At 33.6% G+C, this 14,204-nt stretch overlaps 1 protein-coding gene across 1 annotated transcript in view; it reads left to right on the top strand.

Annotated features, from left to right (window-relative positions):
* The window catches only part of TMEFF2 (transmembrane protein with EGF like and two follistatin like domains 2), a 247,576-nt gene that overhangs the window by 4,576 nt on the left and 228,796 nt on the right, over positions 1-14,204 (top strand). Inside the window, exons 3-4 of the mRNA XM_082467248.1 lie at positions 6,130-6,259; positions 11,008-11,034. Of these exons, the coding sequence (XP_082323374.1) occupies positions 6,130-6,259; positions 11,008-11,034 (157 nt within the window). The remainder of the gene's footprint in view (positions 1-6,129; positions 6,260-11,007; positions 11,035-14,204) is intronic.

The raw sequence follows: 14,204 nt of genomic DNA, 5'->3' as shown, positions 1-14,204 counted from the left end.
CTTATAGATAAGCTAGAAACTTCTTGGACATTATTTTTTTCTTCCTAAGAAAAGTAATAAACAGCTGATATTTGTAAAGTACACCACCACCTGGTGGGTAAGTATTGCTGTGCCCAGGTTACAGTCATTAGACCATACGACAGTGTTGGAAACATGAATGCATATTTAATATTCATGCAACACCAATTTCTAAGGTCTCTAGCCATACTGAACAACGTAACTATGTTCTTTCAGTGAACTACTTGAGAGAGATGGAGCATAAGAACTCTGCAAGTCATACTTCATACAAACATTAACTAAGGGGAAAATATAGTTGGATAAATCATTAGTTAAAGGCCCACAGGATTTTGTGGATTTTTCCCTTTTCAGTTTGTAATTCCCAGAAATTTTTCTTATTTTCGTAACCAAGGGTAGACATAAGAAGTGAACTCATATACAGTATAAAATGAACCAAGAAGAATGTTCCTCAAATGGAAAGCCATAATTATAACAAGATTTCGCCAAGAGAAAGAAAAAGAGGAGTTCACAAAATTCTAAATGGATGCATGCTACTAAAAGAAAATTTATAATTTTCTTATTAAAGAAATTGTGTTCAGTTTTCAGGTTGCACAGAGGGTTTTGGTATAACTTTTATCAACAAAGATATTTATGTTTTTCATGCATTCGGTCAACCAGTTACATTTGTCATTAATTTAAATAATCGTTGAGTGGTATAGATTGCGGGGGGTGGGGGGAGTGAATGCGAGTTTGAATAAGAAACTAAAATGTAAATTTCCTTTTCCTAATGCCTGTAGCATTTTAAATTTACTACTAGATTACTGCTGCTATTAGTTTGTGTGTTGCAAAGTTGTCAGTCTGTCAGGAGAAAATAAACATTTCCCTAGTGGAAAATTTAGACTCGGTACATACCAGGAATAGAGAGTGGCAGAATTAAGTTCAAGATCACAAGTTGTGCAAAGAATAATAGATATTTTAAGCTAAGAGTATCTTGACTCAGTACTTTCCAATACTTTCAAATGAATTTGAGAATTTTTTTTTGCCCAGTCTGATGAAAAGGCAGATGTCCTGAAAAATCTATTTTTCTATGTACTGTTCTAAACTAGCTTAGGTCATCTACTCTGTTTCTCCTGCTTTCAGATACAAGTCCAAATTCTTCTATTCAAAATGGGTGCCAACTGTGGTCTTTCTGGCTGAGAGATAAATTTCAAAGAGAAGTGGGTATATGAGTGTATAATCTATGTTTTTCAGTTTGGATTACAATTGGAGCACTAAGGTGAACAAATATTTATCTTCACTTCTCTTAGATGATTTATGATAAGCATATTCTACCCTTCAAACACGTTATCTCATTTATTTCTCACAATTGAGTGAGATAATTATTTTCTCCTCCTTTTATAAATAAGGAAATTAAGACCCATAAATATAAATAACTTACCATTAACTGGTGATCCTAAAGCAAGAACCTAGGTCCTTTGACACCAATCTAATTTTTTCTAGGACATTATACATGCAAATAAAAACATCATAACAACAACAAAAGTACCAGTTTATTGTAGACAACTCTTGATATCAAAAGTAGTACAACTAATTCTTGGATGATGATATGAGTTCCAGAAATGGCCTGCAACCTCATGCATCCTACCTTCCTCTCTGTATACCAAATGATATCCTGGTCATTCTGGTAAATCCGTTGTGGTTTGATAATTTAGAGACAGTGGATGGATGAATGGGTGGCCGGATGGATGGACGGATGGATGAATGGATGGGTGGATGGATTAAAGAAGGAAGGGGGGAAGAAAAGAAGACACATATGCAGCTATTCATAGATAGCACTGGTCATATCAATTAGTATGTAATGATCAATGATCACTTTATAATTTAAAAATATGATGAAGCCTTATGTTTTTCAGGTATCATTTAATTCAAATGTGAAATGTTTTCATTTAATAAGCCACGCTTTAGATCTGCAATTGTTCCAGTAACTAGGACTGTATAACAAATTGCCCAGAACTTAGTGGCTCAAAACAATGAACATTTATTTTGCTCATGAATCTGCAGTTGGACAGGGCTTAATGGAAGCAGCTCACCTCCTGCTCCTCTTGGCGTTAGCTGAGCCAGGGAGGGAACTCAAAGACTTGGTTCTGTACTCTTCTCAGGACTCTCACTCATATACTGCACTGTCAGCTGGGGACCTTGGTCCTTCTCCATGTGGCTCTCTCCATTTGGACTAGTTTGGGCTTCCTCATAGCACAGTGGCTGGGTTTCAAGGGCAAGCATCCAGAGAGTGAGAAAGAGCCAGGTAGAGGCTGTATCCTTTAACGGCCTAGCCTCAGAAGTCACACAGAGTCACTTTCACCATAGTCACAGGCCTGCCCACTCACTTAAAATCATAAAAAATTTTCCATAATGAAAAAATGTAGTCACAGAGAAGTAAAAGTCACCTATGGAATGATCAAAGGATTGGGACATATGTGGGTTTTTTTATCTCTTTCTTTTTTGGAAGAGAAACATACCATATCCTAAGCCATTATTCCTAAGCCTTTGACAACCGGGAATATAACAGAATTCACTTAACATCTGTGGAGCGCCTTCTATATGCCAGACTCTATGGAAGGTGCCGACAATATATAAAATGTAAGTTATACATAGCTTCTAGTTGCTGAAATCTCAGTTAAAAGAAATTCTTATTAACCAAACATGCAATAAAATCGTATGAAAATTTTCTCACAAATTTTTTGTTCATTTGTAGCAAAACAAATTCCATATATTCATTGAATCCACTGGTGTGACATGTTGCTGCTTTCTTAAGCAATGTGGACATTTTGGAACAAAATCATTCACTGAAAAAACGCATATTTGGAAAATAAACTTAAGATTTTTAAAACATCTGAAGGAAGCAGAATCACTTTTCCCCTGAGAGGAAGTTTGGACAACACATACATTTATGAGCTTAACCATCTGGCCCTGAGTCTTGTTTTTTCTCTACCAGCCAACTATGTGGCCTTTAGCAAGTCACCTAACATCTGAATCTGTCCCTTCCTCTGAAACTGAGCAGTATTCATGATTACCACTGAAAATTATTTCCAATAATTTGGCATATTTTCATGTAGTAGTTAGTTTATTTTTTTGTACTTAGGGTTAGCCTGTGTTCCTTTGTTTTTCTAATTTTAGACACGCATGCTTCAGTGTCGATGTTAGATGGTAACTCTGCTAGTTAAAATATAGATCATGAAAGGCATATAATTTACATTTCTTTTTATAAATGAGTATTCCAAAGCATTTTGAAACATGACTCTTAATCCTCCCAAATGCCCCAGTTAACCATTTCGAATGGGGGAACTAAGCTATAAACTTGTTAAATATTTCATTTTTGAGTGATATACACAAGGTCCTACACTAAGGCAGTGAGAGAAATGGGAGAACCTGGGAACAGACTTCCACTCCTGAGCCTTAATGATTTACAGTATGCTTCCTCCGTGTGTTATTCATTTTAATGAGTGCAAGTCATGGTAGTAAGGGCCAAATACATCGTGCTGATTATCTACAGTTAAGCTCTTTTCAACTCCATACAAATCTTCCTTTTGGCTTGTGCATAGAACTTGGCAGCTCTGTTTTTAGCACTGTTCACATTTGGCTTACTACATCCTTCAGAAGTGGCATATGAGCACTTTATCAGTTTATTCGATATTTTAAGATGCATATCAGCATTGTGTACTAGCACTTGACAGAGATAATAAATACTTCCCACCCCTCACTCCTCATCTTCTGACTACATCTGAATAATCTAAAGAAGTAGATGAGAAGGATAAATAGAGAAATTCTAGGTATTAGAGAGAAGAAAACATGGGCCCAAGTAATCTACACACAAAGTATTGTAACCAGGGCTGGAGATGGAGATTAAAAGGTAACCTGGGGAAAAAAAAAAAAAAAGGTAACCTGGGACAAGAAGCTAGGAACCAAGCATGAGAAGCTAACTAGCCCAGCCGTTCACACTAATTATGACTCTCATCTGCCTGCTGAAAAGGTCAGCAAGTCTACTGACTATAATATGTTACCAGCTGGTCACTTCTTTCTTGTCCCTCTTCCATGTTCTCAGATACCATTGTAGTGGTAGTGGGTCCTCATAAATCCTCCCTACATTCTCCTGTCCCCGATGCTGAACACAGCCCATTTATCAAGCAGCTATACATCCACCTGCCTCCCTGGCCATGGTTCTGACATGAGCACCACCTCCATTTATTTGGTGTCTCTTCAGTATTGCTTATTGGAAAACTCAACTCTTTACTGACATTTTCTTATTGCCTTTTTTTTCAGTAGTGATAAAGATGTTCAGTTTTATGGTAGGTCAGTTTTCAGGTATATATATATTTGGAAAGCTTGTGGAAGAGAGCCCTTACACAGGTATCACCTGGTCAGAAGTGAATTGCCTACTGAATTAGAGATCCTCCTGAGTGAAAAGTTCCTATCAAAATAGTTTTTAAAATATAATAATGTAGATAGACTGAGTCTGGTAGCCATATAGTGTAACTGTGGAAAGAAATTATTATATAGAACCTTCCAGAATGTCTAGATTAGAAATTGTAGAAATAAAGATTTTAAAAATGTCATATTTAAAATATTTCAATCATTTTAATCATATTTAAATAATTTCTAAATAGATATGATTTAGTATCTAAATTATCCTGTTAGCAAGTACGGTGATTATGAGTGTCATACAATTTGAATTTACTATTAGGAGACTAGTACATAACTATTAGTTAAAAATTATATTTAAGTTTTTCAATAATAGTTGTAAAGTCAGATTCAAAAAACTGTCATTTCAGAGAACATTGTCTTATACCATTTAAAAAATGGTTAGGATGGTTAAGCTATTACAAAAAGGCAAAGAACAAGAGCTAAATGGTTGATTGGTAAGGAAGTACAGATATTGTAAGAAAATAGAGTAAGAAAATGAATCTCAGGTTTTTATCATCAGATTATAACCATATTGAGAATTTGCTTTTTTGCATAAATCCTTGAGTTGAATTTAACTTTTGATAGAGTTTTAGGTTTATTATCATATATATTAAAACCCTAGCCATCTCACTAAATTATTGGTTTATTTTATATGTGTTATGAATTAGCACATCAAAAATCCAAATATTTTAATAAGAAGTAAAAAACAGAAAAGTGTTTTCACATACATGTATATGTATGATTTGTTTTACTTAGTTTCTGGCATGGGTGAGTATTTATAAATAATCGTCTTGATCATTACATTTGTTATAATTAAACAATGTAACGCATCTGTAGATAATCACATCAGTGGCGTAATTAGCAGGTATAGAACACAGCCAAGTATCTCTAATGCCTTAGAGTGTGATTACATTATCATGAGTACACCCTGTAGGTTGCCTAATTTCCATTGTAAAATGTGTACATTTTTATAATGAGGTTGTTTAAAAATTAACTTTTTGTTTTATGAAATATAGGTTAAGTCATACTTTTGAATAATCAAGTTTACATATGGTTCAGTAGTTGTTGATTTTTTTTTCTGTATTCCATGGTCTGTTGTTTCTTTCTACACTGTATCTACATCATCAACATACAATGGTCTAAAAATATATGAAAAATTAATTAGGAATTCAAATGTCTTATCCAAATATTTAGAAATTTGTAAAGATTCAAATTCAACAGAGGAAAAACATACTAAGGAGTAACTGAATTCTTTGGCATTTCAGCTATATACTTCTGCTCCAAACACAGACACTATTTTTGAATAGCTTGAATACTGTAACATGTTCTGATTTTTTTCCACCAAACCATATGGGCCACATATCAGGAAAAAAATTAAATAATATTGATGCATTTGTTGTTATATCTTTTTATTATTGCTTGTCCTATCACTTTGTTGGAATTGCCTGATCAATTTAGAAGCTCTTTTTCCCCCTATCTGAATCAGATGAATTGACGCTGCTTTTGTGTATCTTTGAATGGTGTCCTTACAAAGTCAAAGACTTGCTGGATACAAGGGGGATCACTGAAAATGAAGACAAGTGCTTTCTTTTGTAAATGATGATTTCTGTTCAAGATGTGAGAGGCATGCAGACTCCAGTACTAACCATAGGCTTACATCTGTGTGCTCCCCAGTGCAACAGTGACTATGTGCCTGTGTGTGGCTCCAATGGGGAGAGCTACCAGAATGAGTGTTACCTGCGGCAGGCTGCGTGCAAACAGCAGAGTGAGATACTGGTGGTGTCTGAAGGATCATGTGCCACAGGTATGTATGTGATCCTGAAGACTCCCGAAAACCCTCGGAATGGATTCTGAATCCAAAAACCATGTCTTGCTTTTCACGTTATGTCCTGTTTATTGTTATCCAAATAAATATTCCTGACTATATATTATTAGCTAGACAGGCCTCTTATTCTTTCATACAAAGTATGCATTATTCTTATTCTGTGTCTTTTTACATTTCAAGTCACTTCTGGAAGAAAGATAAATGTACCATAAGGACATTGGTAGATTTTAATATGTATGTTATTTAATGAAGTACAGACAGCTGAATAACATAATTAGAAATCTAGATTGACTGCTCAGTTTCCAAACATAAGAAACTTATCTATGCATGAATAAAGTTTGTTTGTTTGTTTGTAACAATAGGATCGTCTGGTGGGAGGCAGTTTGCAGATTTGGGTTTGGAAGTTAAGATGTGTCTAACCTTAGCAGCCCTACAAAATGCTCCTCTTAACAGTGAGCAGATTATATTAAAGAATGTATTGGTGATAGACATGACTTCTAATGACATCTGTCCTTTCTGACACAGTCAGCCTGGGCTCCCACAAAGCTTTTTAGTTATACTGTACCAAGAATGCTCTAAAGAAAGTAAGGAAGAAGAGTGACTTCATAGGCTCTTTGGTTTTTCAGGTTTTCCTTTTGAGTACAATGGTTATTAGAGCTGAATAACATTACAGAAAGGAAAAAAAAAAGAGGAATACAGCCCAACTTGATAAAACCATGCTGTAAAATGAAGCTGAGTTTTCAGGTTAGGCTTGAAACATTAAAGTCACATATATTAAAGAAACTTTAGTGTCCCCTGATAGTTGTTCTTAATGGCAAATAAACATCTTTCTGGAAAGTCATAATTTCTGAGGAATTGGAAGGTATAAGCATATTCAAGAAAAATAATAATGATATAAGGACTTTCTTCAAAATTGGAAATATAGAATAGTGTCAAGAAAGGTCTATTTTATTGAAAGTCTCTCTCAGATAACAGGTATTTCTGTTCTAGGGAATTATATTAAAAATTATGTGTATGATGGCTGGGGCAGGGTGGTAAATGAGCAAGAGAAAGTCTCATATTCTTTAAAACAGGGGTCCCCAACCCCTGGGCCACAGACTAGGGCGAACCAGCGAAGCTTCATCTGCCGCTCCCCGTTGCTCCCCATCGCTCGCATTACCGCCTGAACATCCCCCCCACCCCTGTCTGTGGAAAAATTGTCTTCCGCAAAACCAGTTCCTGGTGCCAAAAAGGTTGGAGACTGCTGCTTTAAAAGATTATCTTAGGCTTATTGATTGTTAGCAGTTGACAATGTTCCAGGTTGTACTGGTGACTACTGAAGTTTCTAAGAATTAGCAGAAGAGAAAGGTATCATTCCTCATGAACAATGATGTAGGCTTTTTCGTTTTGGTTTTGGTTTTTAAGTAGTCTTTTCTCCTATTTGATTCTTTGCCTCACAATGTGGATGTCCTTCCTGCAAGGGTGATTGGGAGGCAAGTTGGACTGGTGCACCACTTGCTTATTTGCTAGAGCTAACAGATCATTGCCATTCAATCTATGAGTGAGAAGTAATGCATGGAAATAAGAGCAACATGTGAGAGTTATTGGACCAGGAATGATGTAGGCAAAAACTAGAGAGTACTGAGGAATGGATTTGCTTATTCAAGATCACATAGGATATCTGTGTGTCTCTGACAATAGCCAATGAGGATCAGTGGGCAGTAGTCACAATAAGCAGTCATGAAGTTATGGGTTGGCTAACAATGGTAGCAAAATCTCTCTTTCTTACTTTCCAACCTCCAAGTTCTTGTCAGCACATGCAGTCACATTCTTCTGATTCATTCAGTCTTTCCATTCTAGTCCCTAATGTGTTGGTTGTACTATGAAAATAAACACTTGACTAAGTAGAAAATTTAATCACAACTGAGTAATCCATCCCTAGCTTATTCACAGACTTAGATTTCTGCAGGATTTAATTAGTAAGTTGGTCTCGCTGAATGCATCTTCCATTGACTTGTAAATCTAAAAGCGTTTTGATCTGAATAATGATGGTGGGACCAAAGTAATTTTGATTAACCAGGTCTGACTGTAAATAAATTGGAGTTCTGACTTTTGATCTAAAAGAGATTCTCATTCTTTTCTTCATAGATTTTCCTTTTTTTTTTTTAATGCTATTTGACACTGAATGGAGGTGACAAGTTGTGATCTCTAGGAATAAAAGGCAGTAGAAGATATAACTTTATATTTATTACATTTCATTGAACTTACAAATCATTTTTTGTCTGGAAAATGGTTTCCTATTGGGCAGTCTGCTCAATAGCCTCACTGTCAATTTCACTTTTTTGCCTTATAAGAAATGTATTGACTAGAAGCCCAGATTCAGGTGCAACAGCATGACTTCTTTTCTTAGGTGTTTCTGTCTCACTAATAAGGCTTTAGTAGGCTACTTGTCTCTGGTTTGCAAAGATGATTCATTTTATAGTGAAGAAACCATTAAAGCTTCCCATCACTATTTTATAATGATGCCATAGACTTAAGTGACCATTTTTTTTCAGTCTATTCCTCCTTTCTTCACTAGCTACTTAATTTGGGTCAAATCAAACACAAATTGTCTTAAGAATCATGGTCCTTGATTTTTAGAAACATACATGGGGAATACAAGCCAAAATACTACTGCCATTTTTCTTGATTTTCTCCAGCCATATGTACTTAGCAGAAAACATATAGATGAATAGGCAAGATGTTCACTCAAAATTTTAATTATTATGTTCTAGACATAGTGATAAGCATTTAAAATGTGCTGTTGTGCAGTTATCCTCAAAATAGTCCAATGAGATAGACATTAGTATACCCACTGACTAGAGGACCAATAAGCTTAGGAAGGTTGAATAATGTTCCTTATGTTATCCAATGAGTATGTTTGGAGCTTGGAATACATAAGCTTTTATGCATTTTCTATTATGTGTGTGGAAGTATAGAGAGCTAAACAAGACATGGTTCTTGATTTAAAGACGTTTACACTTAGTGGGAAAGGAATAAGAAACTATACACATTCAACTAAAACACAGGTAGAATGTATTAATGCTGTTAATAGTACAACCTGTTATTAGCCTCTGATGATTTTATAAGTAATACTGAATTAAGCTTTCAAATTAATTCAAATAAAGTCAGTTAAAATTCTAGCTGTGAAAAGATACAAAAAGGAGACTTGACAAATGTTGACCATTCAAGCACTGTCCTGTCCAAAGTGATTGTGCTGTGACTTAGGACTCAGTTCAGTTGACAGGACTATTTTCCTATTATAGAGATGAATGCATCAGCCTTTCTTTATCTGTTACCTTAAAACAATCAAATCTTATGATTAGAATCCTTATTTGAGTCTACATTTACTAAGAAGGGTTTTTATTATAAATTGTTTTACCAATTAGCTTGCCTTTAAGGAAAGGATAGCCTGGCCCAATGACTTGCTCCTTAGTCATGTAAGCAGTTAATGACTTGACATTCTGACTTAATAAAGGGTTAAACCTTGTGAATTTAGTTAGTCTGGGTCTCCACCAAGGCTGACAATTCAAACTACTGCTCCTTCATGACAGTGCTAATGTCTAACATAATGACAAAGAAAACTACTGAGGAGGCAGCCATTCTTCCCTGTGTCAGCCTTCTGTAGATTTTCATACATCACGCCTCTTTCTATGAGTGCCTCTCAATAAAGTGTCATGGAGGCAAACAAGTAGAAGTAGTAGTTTATTTTAATTGGTCTAAAACAGCAAACACTAATTCATAACAGTGGCATTTGATATAGGTCTTGAACCTTGAACCCTGGTTGAGATTTCAATGTAAACTGAGGACATATCAGACAAAGAATACTAGTATTAGTCTTATTTCCCAGTATTAACATTAAAAATATATAGCCAAATGTATTTAGAATGGAATGAAGTGGGGAGACAGAAGGAAGATGATGTCTCCACTTAACAGAAATGGAAACTCCATGGTCTTGACTCTAAACTAAGAAATTGAGTGTTTCTGGGAAATGAGTTCTCAGAAATTGACAACTTTCAGGAGTTGTAATTATGTGGGAGGGAGGGGAGAAACGTGGAGAAAGAGAAAGGCAGAGGGAGGTTATTGTCTTTTCTGCCAGCATCACCTAGGGTATAGCCACTTTTAATCACAAAGGCAAAAGTTAAGCTCACTCTTCCACTGATTTCAAAACTGAAAGATGCTTTTGGGTGCAGATAGACTCACCCACAGTTGTGGTATTTGGAAAACATATTAGCTCTTATATAAAAAGATATTGATTTTTAAACTGTTTTTCCCTTTGTAATGCAATGTACAAGAATATAAGCCTTAATTATGTGTTTATTTGCCACAAGTCTTAGGCTGTTTAATTTCTAAGTCTCACTGATTGCTATAAGTATCTCATTTTTAATTTTTTGTGTTAAAGGCACCAAATTCATCTTGATTAAAATAAAAATGAGAAGTTTTAACATAGTCAAGTTTAGGAATTATTCCAAAGCTAGATAATACTTTGTTCATGAAGTTTAAGAATGAAAATAATAATTTATTTTATAAGTTATAGTATAGAAATTAGATTGATGTGAATGTTTTTCAAATTAAATATTAGTAATTTTTTAAAATTATAGTACCGTATTAATGGAGAAAGTAAACATGAATTTTTTTTAATAAAGTCATACACATTTTTTGAATATGTTTTTCAAGCAAAAACAAATTATTTCCTTTTTTCCCCCCAGATGCAGGATCAGGATCTGGAGATGGAGGTAGGAGTTGCCTTTTTATATATTTGAAGACTTACATGTGGATATTATTCATGGATATTTACTTATGTATTTGCCATCTCAAATATCTGAGACGAATTCACATTTTGCATTCTAGGAAAGGGAAGACAAAAAAAATCATTCTCCATACTAAGTAAATGTATATACCATGCAAATTATTTGATGTATTTATGAATATATCACATTCATTTATGTGTTTGTGTTTGAGTTAACTTTGAGATAAATCTGCATGTCAAACTTCCTAACAGAAGCCTCCAAGCATATTTGGCAGGACAGAAAACTCATGAGAAAATAATTTAAATATTGGGTTTTTAAAATATATAATTACAAGGTATTGATATTAACACATACAGAACTATCATGTATATAAGAACATAATTATCAAATTAATAGTTTGAAACTGAAGGAGCTTTAGTTCATAAAAGTAAAAAAGATAAACTTTAAACCAGTGAAAATAAGATAGTGTCTTTACTTCTTTGATTAAATTAATCTATAGTTATTTTTACTAAAACAAGATATATGTTTTCATGATTTAGTTGTGTGTTTAAAGAAGTATGTAAGATAAGAGACAGGCAGAAACTTTCAAAATCTGATCTGACATACTTACTGTCAAATAAGATTTTATTTATGGATTGAACCTTCATTGTAAATTTCCCAAACTGCTTCTCCAAATGAAATCCAAACAAAATTCTACCTTTATACACAACAAGAAAAAATAGAAACAACTAAATATAATTTCAACAATAATAATGAAAATAGAATGAGTAAAACATAAACATTCTCTCAAGGCCTCGCTGAAGTTGTATAAAATGATTAAATGTATGTTTCAAGTAAATTTTAGTTTTTAAATGAAGAATTTGATAAAAGATGAGGAAACGAAGGCCTTGGAGTCAGGGAAGTCAGATCTCTACTGCTCATCTTATCTGGTTTGGGCAACACTTTAAAAATTTATCAAGTCGCCCTATGTAATGAATGAAAGGCTTAACTAGTTCAAATAAGCAACACCCAGAGAATAAAATTAGAGCAGCATATTGGAGCACAATTTTTTTTCATAAAGACTAAAACTGAATAGGAGTCAAGACTCAGTACCGTGAGAGTATGAATTTATTTCCATGTCATTAGGCATATGACATTAGGCTGTCATTTGATGTTAAGACAGTCTTTTACTATTTCTAATAAAATTTTTTTTCTCTAGCTGATTAATATAGTATTCCCAAGAAAACTTCCCTAGAAGTTTTGAAAAGAAGAGCTCTAGGAAAATTAAATTTTAAAGAGAAAAAGAAAGGAAAAAAGATAGTTCCTTGAGTAGATATTTCACTATTGGAATATTAAGAAATTAATCAATTTTTTAAAATGTTGATTTTGGAAGGAAGCAGGTCTATGCAAAATTCTATATATTTTCCAGCTATTTAGTTTTATGTGTAGACTACTTAATTTGGCAGATACTGTGTTGTTTCAACTGTTCCACTGTTCACACAATGTCTCGTTAATTTTTTAGCATCTCTAAAAACAAAACAGAGTGTCTTCATTGCTCCTTTTGTTAAAGCATCATGGTATACGTTTTTCTAATTGAGTCTTCTCCTCATATCATACATCATTTCTTCATTTACTTAATAAGGTGTAGTGGATATTCAGACACTAGTTTCCAGTTTTTCGTTCACTGTAATTAGCACAGGCAATTGACAGTGAAGTCAACCTCACTCTTCCTTGTTGCATTTTATATTGAAATCTTAGGTTCATTATTTTATCTTGTGATCTGAATAAGGTGATTTTTTAGGAAATCATTTTAATTTCATGAATATGACATTTATAACTTAAATTTCATATATTAGTTAGAAACTACTTTCATTTATTTTTTCTCCTTTTGTATTTTTACTCTTCCTTTCAATTATAGGTACTTTATAGTAACTTGGAGAAAAACAAAAAAAAACAAAGCAACTTCTTAAGAGATAATTGCTTTGAGAAGAAAAAAAAGCATATAACCTTTGCTCTGAGAAGAAAAAATAGCATATAACCCATTTAATTCTGAGTTGTATTCTTTTTAAAGAGTTGTTCTGAAAGTTGTGGTAAATGAGTATTTACTCCTAGCTGCATAATCCTTTTTCATTTTTAGTCAGAGACACAACAGTGTTTTTGTTTTGTTTTTACTGAATTAATTTTTTCTAGTCTATGTGTTACTTTGCTCTGAAATATTAATGGTTTTAATTTTCTGTAATTTTTTTTACTCTAGTACAAAATGACAAAAAGCTTAATAACTAGAACCTAAAAACATAGAGAGACCTGCACAGTTCCATTTCACATATCCATTGGATTGTACATAAAATACGTTTGACTTGCTACCTCTGCTATACAGAGGATGGACTTGCTCTGTATTCTGACCGAGTTCCTATTACCAAAATATCAGAGGAGCCAGAATCAGTTTCCTTTGAATTAACCAGAAGTGATTGAATTACCTGTGATTGTTTGGTTAATCCAACAATTCTAGCTAGTGATCGTTCTAACCAGTCTCTGTAGGATATAGTCTCAATAACGTGTATTTGGTTAATAATTGGGGCATCTTTGCAAGCACTTTGGATGGTTAATGGTTATTTTTCTAATTTCTTTTAACAAAAGTTAATATAATTCCCAAATAGAGTGCACTGATCTGAATAGTGAAGCGAACAATTTTATTTGGAAAACACTTATGTGTATGACTATCATAAATGATATCATTAAACCTCCAAATCCAAAATCACTTTAAAAATACATCAATTTTTACTTTTTAGATTGTCCTATATTCTTAAACGAATAAATATTACATTAGCATTGAAGATTAGACCTGATGATTTTTAAAATAATTTAAGTTTAGCTCATTTGCACAAGGTCATATCTGTCATTTACTGCACTTGAGGGAACATTTTTACTACAATATAAAAGGGATCTAAATGTTTCATAAAATTTACGTTAACTTGTTTGTATACATTTTATAGAGGGTTTAAAAATCTTTAACTATCGATTTGTTTATTCAGATGAAACAATTCAAAGGGCTTATTACTTTATTTAGTAAAACATGTTTACCGTGTCTTCAACACGGTCTGCAAAATGTGCATTCATTCATCAAGGTAATTTGTAGAGTAATAAGAAACAAATACTGCATACAAATCTTAAAGGTT

The sequence above is a fragment of the Balaenoptera physalus genome (genome assembly GCF_965194825.1).
Source record: "Balaenoptera physalus genome assembly, chromosome: 6".
NCBI classification, from domain to species: domain Eukaryota; kingdom Metazoa; phylum Chordata; class Mammalia; order Artiodactyla; family Balaenopteridae; genus Balaenoptera; species Balaenoptera physalus.
The sequence above is the reverse complement of the archived record's forward strand: the minus strand, read 5'-3'. Positions and strand labels throughout refer to the sequence as shown.